This window comes from Lagenorhynchus albirostris, chromosome 15 (genome assembly GCF_949774975.1).
Source record: "Lagenorhynchus albirostris chromosome 15, mLagAlb1.1, whole genome shotgun sequence".
In the NCBI taxonomy this organism is placed as follows: domain Eukaryota; kingdom Metazoa; phylum Chordata; class Mammalia; order Artiodactyla; family Delphinidae; genus Lagenorhynchus; species Lagenorhynchus albirostris.
This window is the reverse complement of record NC_083109.1, coordinates 27,590,828-27,600,119: the sequence shown is the minus strand read 5'-3', so window position 1 is coordinate 27,600,119 and position 9,292 is coordinate 27,590,828. Positions and strand designations below refer to the sequence as shown.

The 9,292-nt window shown below is 54.1% G+C and overlaps 1 protein-coding gene across 1 annotated transcript; it reads left to right on the top strand.

The window, feature by feature from the left end:
- The first annotated feature begins 375 nt into the window (after positions 1-375).
- Positions 376-8,065, top strand: TCF15 (transcription factor 15). The gene is made up of 2 exons (XM_060123526.1): positions 376-909; positions 5,435-8,065. Exons 1-2 carry the CDS (start codon positions 391-393, stop codon positions 5,507-5,509), a joined length of 594 nt encoding a protein of 197 aa, XP_059979509.1. The 5' UTR covers positions 376-390; the 3' UTR covers positions 5,510-8,065.
- Positions 8,066-9,292: the final 1,227 nt, after the last annotated feature.

Sequence of the window (9,292 nt, the reverse complement as noted above, 5' to 3'; positions counted from 1 at the left end):
GGGACCTGCCCGCAGCCTCCCTGCGGTCTAGGCTGAAGATGAGTCCGGATCTGGGCACAGCCCACTCCACCCACCCAACCCACCCCGACCTCCGGCTTTTGCCCCGCTCGCCCGCGGGGCTCCAGAGCTTTCAGGGCGGGCCACTAGCTCGCGGGCCGCTTTCAACCTGGGGAACTGGGGCGAAGGGCCCGTAGCCATTGGCCGGGGCGCGGCGGGCGCCTCCCCATTGGCCAGGGCGGAGTCCCCCGCCCCGGCCGGGGCGGCCTCGGGACTGGCCCCTCCCTCGGCTATAAGGCGGTGGCCAGCTGAGCCGTGGGAGCGCGCGGGAGCGCACGGCGGGGCGCGGCAGACGCTGGGACGCTGCGCACCAAGGGAAGCGGCCGGCCGCCCATGGCGTTCGCGCTGCTGCGCCCCGTCGGCGCGCACGTGCTGTACCCGGACGTGCGGCTACTGAGCGAGGACGAGGAGAACCGCAGCGAGAGCGACGCCTCCGACCAGTCGTTCGGCTGCTGCGAGGGCCTGGAGGCGACACGGCGCGGCCCGGGCCCCGGGGGCGGGCGGCGGGCGTCCAGCAGCGCGGGCCCGGTGGTGGTGGTGCGACAGCGGCAGGCGGCCAACGCGCGGGAGCGGGACCGCACGCAGAGCGTGAACACGGCCTTCACGGCGCTGCGCACGCTCATCCCCACCGAGCCGGTGGACCGCAAGCTATCCAAGATCGAGACGCTGCGCTTGGCGTCCAGCTACATCGCGCACCTGGCCAACGTGCTGCTGCTGGGCGACGCGGCCGACGACGGGCAGCCGTGCTTCCGAGCGGCGGGCACCGCCAAGAGCGCGGTCCCAGCCGCCCCCGACGGCGGCCGCCAGCCGCGTTCCATCTGCACCTTCTGCCTCAGCAACCAGCGCAAGGGGGTGAGTGCGCGCGGCGCTCCAGTACTGCGGCCGCAGGGTCAGGGAACGGGCTTCTTACGGAGCAAAAGAGGGGCCGAGACCCCAATGAAGAGAGGGGGAAGAGACGTGGAGTCGTCGGGGGTGCAGCCCTCCAGGCCCAGAGTTTGCTGTGGAACAGAACCGCTCACAATGTTCCCCAGACAAGGGGTGCAGGGAAGCCCAGAGCTCGGGCGTGATCTAGAGGATGGAGATTGCTCATCGAAGGACCCCCCTCCCACTAGGAGTGTGCTGGGAAGAGCGTGTGGGGAAATCATAACAAAGGCTGTCATTTATTGAGCTCTTCCTATGTACGGGCGCGCGTTCCTGGTTTTCTTTTTACCTTCACAAGAACCCCGTCAGGCAGGTAGTTCTGCCCGTTTTATCACTGGTGAGGACCTGGGGCTCAGAGGGGTGCCCATATTACACAGCTCGAAAGCCAGAATGCAGGCTCTGGGTTTGCTGGGTACGTGTTGCCCTGAGCTGCCCTTACCGTAAAATAATTGTCCCGTATCCTGAGACTGACCCAAGGGCAGGAGACTGAGAAGAAAAGGGGATGCACAGCCCCAGTCAGGAGCCTGAGGTACCCAGCTGATGAGCAGTAGGTGTGAAGCAGGGGGTCTCTTGAGGATACCCAGCCCCCAAAGAGATGGAGTGCTGGGGAAGGGCACTGTTGAGTCAGCCGGGCAGAGCAGGAGGTAAGCTCCTGTGGTCTCTCCTAAGTAAGGATGAGAACCAGGCTGGTAGGGGACGGACGGGGCTGAGTAGCAGCAGAGGTTGCTGGGGGGTGCTCCTGGTTGAAAGCTGGCCCTCCTGCACAGGCCCCAAGGAGCCTGCTTCATCCCCAGCCTTTCCCCTTTCTGGCCTGGGCTTTTCTTAGAATAAGGAGGCTTGTCTTGTGAGAGCTTTGGATTCTAGCAGCTAATATTTACAGCTGGGGAAACTGAGGCTGAGAGAGTCCCTGACTGGCCCCCGTGGCCTTTTGGAAAATGAAAGAGTATGGGAGCACAGGGAACTGTGCTCAGTATTCTGTAATAACCTAAATGGGAAAAAGATTTGAAAAAGAATAGATACATGTACAGGTATAACTGAATCACTTTGCTGTACACCGGAAACTAACACAACATTGTTAATCAACTATGCTCCAGTATAAAATAAAAATTAAAAAAAAAAGTCATGGGGGATTGGAGTCACGCCTCTGGGTCCCCTAGTCTTTGGTTCTCACAACTTCCCCAGCTCCCCTCTTCACTCTGTTCTGGGGAAGCCTCTGTGTCATGGCCTCAGACCACCCCCTTCTGGCCTCTCACCTGCCATTGCTGCCTCAGTTTCCCTAAGTCAGTCTTTTTCGGTTCCGATTTGAACTCTCTCCAGGGTCCCTGATCCTCCCAGCTGTGGGCCCTGGTCTGTGGGCCCTCGGCAATACTCCCTGACTGCTTTTCACCTATTCACTCAGTTCAGCAAACCTTAACTACCCGACAGCTGTTTTTTGTCGACTCTGAAAACATTCCCAGAGAAGCAGGTTGTGGATGCCCATCCACCACTGTCAGGAACTCCCAGTGTGGGGCCAGGGCAGGGCCTGGAGGTGAAAACAGGGATGTTGTGGTCTGATGGGGAGGGGGGCGCACAAAGGGACTGTCAGGGCCAGAGGAAGCCCCTGACCCAGTGGCTAAGTTCCTGACAGAGGCTTGGGGATGGAAGCAGGCAGGTTGAGGCAGTAGGGGAAGATGTTCTAGGAGCAGGACACAGTGAGAGCTAGAGCCTAGAAAAGGAAAAGGGTAGACGTTGAAGGTGGCAACGCGTAGAAGGGAGGTGAAGACTGGCCAGTGACAGCAGTGTCAGCAGTCTTGATGAGCCCTGATCTCTCGTGCTAAGTGCTCTCCACGTGTTACCATTAAAACCCCCCAGCAGCTGGGGAAGGAGGTGCTCTGGTTATCCCCAACTGCTTAGAGATGCTGTCACTGGTTCAGAGACACCGCCCATGATGGAGTCAGGATTCGAACTCAGGCCTGCCCAACTGGGACGTGGGAAAGGTTCGTGTGGGAGGGCCCTCGGGGAGAGGGTGTGTCCATCAGGTGCCTGCCCCCCACAGCAGGTAGGCTGGGGGCTTCTCTGCTGGGGTCAGGCCTGTCCCACAGATCACAGGGCCTCGCCTGGGTCTGGCTGCTTCCCCGGGATCTGTCTACAGGACCTAGAACCCAGCCAAATTTGGCTGTGGAAGCCATGCTCTCAAGCACACAGGCTCCTCTGGGAATAAGCAGAAGGGGTGATCCTGGCTGGCTCTGGCCCGCAAAGACTTGAGGACTCGACTAGAAGAAAACTGGCTGTCTTGGGGAGCCTGTGGGAGCCTTCCTTCTCAGCTCTGGTGACCAGAGAGCTCCAAGGCCCCAGACCCTATCCCTTCACCCTGAGCCACCACCTCGTTCCCAGCTGGCTGGTCTGGGGTTGGGGTCACCATAGAAATAGCTCCCTGTAGCATCTTCCTGTTTAAGGAGGGGTTAGGTGTGGCCCTCTGTGGTAGAAATAGCAAGGGGAGGTGGAAAGGAGGTTCTTGTCTCTGCCCTGTTTTCCCTTTTGTCACCTGGGGGTGGGGGTCAGATAGGGTCGTCTTGTAAGGCCTTCCCCGCTTGGCGTAGCAGCTCAGGAGCAGAGGTGGCACAGAGGGCAGTGGGGCAAGGAGGTCCCATCACCAGATGATGCTGATGTTAATACTTGCGAACATTCATTGAACACTTACTATATTCCTGACACTGTGCTAAGGGCTTTACCTGCGTTAACGTGTGTAATCCTCACAGTAACTAACTTTACACATGGGGAAACCGAGGCTCAATGAGCTGAAGTCACTTGCCTGAGGTCTGACAGGTAATCCAAGGCAGAGCAGGGGTTGAAGCCCAGATCTGTTTCACTCTAGCCGCCGCCTAACTACAGTGCTTCCCAGAGCCCTTGGCGCTGAGGCACAAAGAGACAAAGAAGCTGGGGCCTAGTCAAGGCTTCTCCTAAATGCGTTTGGCAGTCACAAGCCTCCTTCACAGCTGCAGTTGCATTTCATTGCACCCTGCGGTGGCAAGTAGAATCGTTTTGTCCCCATTTCATAGATGAAGAAACTGAGGTTCAGGGAGCTGAACAGTCCCAGCATCCTCAGGGGACACAGGTCTCGCAATGACTGCCAGACTTGGGGTGGAGGTGGCTCTCCCTTACCCTGAGGACTTAGAGTGAAAAGGTGGGAGGCCGGTTTTCTGTCCTCCAACCTCAACACTACACCCCCCACCCCCATCCGCCCTTCTCAGCCACTCTTGCCAGAGTTTGTCTGAGAAGCCCAAGCCCCAGGCTCTGCTGGGACTGTGGCCTCAGCCCTCAAAATAGCCCTGCCTGTGAATGAACACACTGTCCCTGGGCCTGGAGAGCCTCAAGGGAGGCTGGGCTCGCATCTGGATGGATCTGCCCCAACCTGGGCCCAGGAGTGGAGCGGGGCAGCGGGCAGAGCTCCGAGATGGTCAGCTGTTTCTCTAGATGGCTGAGAAAAATGCCGGTCCCATTATCTCCTAGTCAGGTTTGGGGGTGAGCATTTACAGTGGGATTGCAGACACCATTGTGTCTTAGAAACGGGACAGACTGTTGGACAACATGGATTTTTCTAGCCCAGCCCTTTTTACCAACTGGCTGGGTGCCTCTGAGCCAGCCATGCAACGCTGGAGGCTGCAACAGAGGGGGTACGCTAAGGCCTGTGATCTCGCTGGCTTACAGTGAGGATGAAACCCACATGTCAGACCTCAGGACAGTGGGTAGAGACTGCTCCTGCAGCGTGAGGGGCAGGTGGCTTCCAGGGCTGCCACCATTACCTTGTCTTCCCCTTCTGGTCTTTTTCCTGGCCCCAGAAAGGCAAGAAGTGCTAGGAATTGCAGGAATAGAGAAATCTTCCTAGGATAGGACCAGAGAGCATATTCCTGGCAGAGGGAACACCCTGAATGAAGGCAAGGAGGCCGGAATTCCAGAATCTACTTTTGAGGTTGACGAGTAGGCCGCTGGGTATACAGCCAGGCAGTGGGAGAACCACTGTGGGGTGTGTTCTTTCCTTGAGTGTAAAATACTATGATTTAAACTATACTGGATTTTTTTTTTAAAGCAACAAATCACACGAGGAAGAAATGAAAAAAGTAAAAAAGTATATAGAGTTTAAAAAAAAAAAAAGGCTTCCTCCCATCCTGTCTCCTCATCACATTCCTCTCCTCTGAGGAAACCCATTAGTGATTTCCCGTGTGCCCTTCTCTCTGGACATCTCAGCACACAGGAACATGCACTCAGTCCTTGCTTTCGTCCTTAAACGATATTAGTCCATAAAGAGTCATCCCCTGTTAGTCCATATAGAGTTTCTTCTGCCTTCTGCAAGAACTTGATTGTGCAGCTAACTGATTTTTTTTTTTATCAAGTCCCCTATTGCTGGACACAGAGGTTAGTTCCAGTGTTCATGATGACCCAACTGAACCCCCTAATACCTCTTTCTCTCTTCCTGCAGGGTAGCCGTCGTGACCTGGGGGGCAGCTGCTTGAAGGTGAGGGGGGTGGCCCCAGTTCGAGTGCCTCGGAGATGAGCCTGGACCCCTATGTCATTTGTTCCAAGCAGGACCCTGAGAAGGAGGCCAGAGGCCAACCACTGGGCGAACAGGGGAAGACCCCAGGAGCTGAACCCAGGTCCCTTCTTCGTGTAGGGACCAGAGGACAATGGCCTGGGCCCATGACCCTATGAGCAGGCCCCCTGGGACATCTCCACCCCACCCTGGAGAGCCGTGAGGACCCATGCAGCCGGCCCGAGCCCTGGCTGGTCAGAGACAAGGCAGAACTTTTGGAAAAACAAAGACTGTTGTTGACAGAGGATGTGTGTGTCTGTGCATGAGTGTGGGTGTGTGTATGAGAGAGAGAGAATTGATGGGTTTAAAATAAAAGGTATTTTTAAGTAAAAAATGTTCCCAGCTGAAGAAGGGAGGGGCCTGGGGACATCAGAGGTCAGAGGTGGCCCCTCTCCTGGACCTTGGAAGAGACACAGGTGTCACAGGTGCCACCCTGTGCCCTGGAGGGGGTGGAGCTGGGGGAAGGCAGGGGACGCCCCTCTCTAGAAGTCGAGATAACCAATCTTTCCTCACTGTCTTCCTGAACAACTGTTGGGTGTCTGGTGTGGTTGGTAAAAAAAAAGAAAATTCTTAATTTTATTTATTTTTGAATAAGGAATGTATTCATCCACTTGGTTCAAAATTCAAAAGGTACAAGAGGGTATGTGGTGAAAAGTCTCCCTCCCTCTTGTCCTCCGGCCGCGGTTCTCCCGCCGCAGGCAGGCTCAGCCACTAGTTTTTTTGTGACATCCCTATTCCTTGTGAATAACCAAGCAAATACAGAAATATACATATATGTTTTCTTCCACTCTTTACACAAACAGTAGCATAGTGTACCCACTTTCTGCTCCATGCATTTTTTTTCCCCTTAATCTAGCTTGGGTGTTATCCCAAGTCAGTACATAAAAGTAAAGGGTATCTTCATTCCTTCAGTAGCTGTTTATTCCATTTTGTGAACATACCATACTTAAACCCACCCCTTATCCACGTCTTTACAAACAGGGCCAGGTAGGCACGTGGTTTTTCACATGTGCAAATGCGTGTGTGCTGACGGGATACTTTTGCCCATGTTGGAGCTGAGAAGATTTAAAGAAACAATGACAGGGCTTCCCTGGTGGCACAGTGGTTAAGAATCCGCCTCCCAATGCAGGGGACACGGGTTCAAGCCCTGGTCCAGGAAGATCCCACATGCTGCAGAGCAACTAAGCCCATGCACCACAAGTACTGAGCCTGTGCTCTAGAGCCCGAGAGCCAAAACTACTGAAGCCTGTGCGCCCAGAGCCGGTGCTCCACAACAAGAGAAGCCACTGCAATGAGAAGCCCGCGCACCGCAACAAAGAGTAGCCCCTGCTCGCCGCAGCTAGCGCAGCAATGAAGACCCAACGCAGCCAAAAATAAATAAATTAAAAAAATGTAAAGAAACAATGACATCCAAAGGCACGTGGCTGGCACATGGCAGGGTGACAATGTGAGGTCTGTCCACCTATAAAGCCCAAAGTGAGCTCCTTCCCTTGCCCTGGAGATGCCCCAGATTGGGTGCCAGGTCCTGTGACCCTGATTATTCTCCCAGAAGCCCTGGGAGGTGGGGGCCGGTGTTTCCCCATCTCACAGATCTGTCCCTGTGGGGCCAGGACTGGGGAAGCTGTAGAGGCTGGAGGCAGGGGAGACAGGGAGAGGGGCCAGGAGAGGCGGCAGAGCCAGGCAGCCACCCTCTCCTCCAGGTACGTTCATATGCCTATTTTTTAATCTATTTTTTTAACAGACACTTATTTAGTGTTTACCAGCTGAAGCCTGGCTCTACATTCCATGCCTGTATCCACTCTGCTTTGTCACCCCCTGTATTTGACCCTCGGACAGAGCCTGAAGTGGGGCTGCCCATTTTGCAGATCAACAAACAATCCCCCTTCGGGAGCTAATTAGGAGAGCACAGTGTACCCCCTGCACCTACCCCGCTCCAGGGCCAGGCAGCCCCTGGCAAAGCCACGGGAAAAGGACTGTGACCTTGTCAATGGCAGGAAACCTGGAAGTGGGGACAGAGCAGACACTTGGGTGCTTTGGGCTGGAGGCCCACTTCTGCCACCAGATTAGCTGGATGACCCCGGAGAAGTTGCTTGACCCCTCTGGCCCTCCCTGGCCTAATCCCTAATCAGCAAGAACAGTTGGGACAGAAAAATAATTATTTGTTTTGCCTTAAGTCGTTTTTAATAGACTATGCACTGGGTAAATAATGTAAGTTGTATCCAATAGTATGCAGTGAAAAGTATGTACCTCCCTCAGGCTCCTCCCCAAAGGCACTTCTGCTGTTTCCTGTGTGTCCTTCCAGAAATGCTCTATACTGATTACTGGTTCTGAAAAAGTATTTATAGATTTCTCTGCTTATGTTTTCATTGTAAAAAAAAATTGAAATACTGCAAGACCCTAGAAATATCACCCATCCCAAAGACAACTACAGTTAACATTGTAGTAATCCTGAAGAGTTTTTGTAAAACACATACACTTAAACAATCATTTGCAGCATACTGAGTTAACACTTTTTATCAAAGTATAATATACCTGCAGGACAGTGCACATGCCATTAAGTTACTTTCACAGACTGAGCACACCTGCGCACCCAGCGTGCAGCTGAAGAAATGCAATTAGCAGCAACCCAGGAGCCCCTCTTGCACACCTACTCATACTAGGTTCCTTCAGCTGTATTCCCCTTGCAATAGACAACACACAGTATTCACAGTTCAGAAGACACAAAAGAATAAACTGACAATGAGTTTCCTTCCAACCACTCAATTCCAGTTCTCAGAGGCAATTCTGGTAACCAGAGTCTCAGAGTTCCTTCAGAGACAGTGTTTGCAGATACAGGCAAATCACATATATCTTGTTTTTGCACGAGAGGTAGCATTTTACACACTGTTCTGCACTTGGATTCTTTTTTTTCCTTAACAATACACCTTCAGTGTTTAAAGAGCTGCTTCATGCTTTTTCGCAGCTGCGTAGTGCTCCGTTCTGCACATTTTGCTGCTTGCTGTCTTCCTGGCGCCTCATTCCTGGGTAATGGACAGTTAATGTCTCGGGGCCCATGTGAGCTACAAGGCCAGCCCAACACACATGACTTGGGAGAGGCACAGCTGTGGACCAGTACCTCTGGGGGCCATTTGCCTAACATCACTGTCCCCAACACACAAGCTTTCCACCTTCAGGATTGGCCAACGCAGCCAGGCTTCTCCAGGCTGCCTGAGCGAGGGCCGACTCGGGCCAGAGGATTTAAAGGAGCTCAGGGAGAAGAAACCCAGGGCTGAGGCAGTGGAATGAGCAACTTCAACCAGGCCACCTTGGACCCTGAACAGGAGGCCTAAATATCAGGTTGCACCCTCCACCCAAACCTTATTAGACACAAGGAGCATCAACACAAGAAGTATCTCAGAGTCCATCATTTCACAATGAGAAGCTGAGCCAGTACAGACGAAGCAACCTGCCCGAGGTCCCCCAGTGAGTCCCTGACTCTGCTGGGCCACCGGGAACCCAGGAACCCTGCCTACCACTCAGGACTCTCTTCTCTAATTCCACAGTTGCAAGTGGAAGGACTCAGAAGTCGCCCATGGCAATGGAGAAACTGAAGCCCAGAGAGGGACAGCGATGAGCCAGATTTGCACAACATTTGGAGCTGAGCTGGGCTGAGAATGCAAGGTACCTCCCTGCAGCCCAAGGCTCCTCCACCACATTAAGTTCCTCCCATTGGCCCAGGCCACTTCCATTTTATAAGGCTCCTATTAG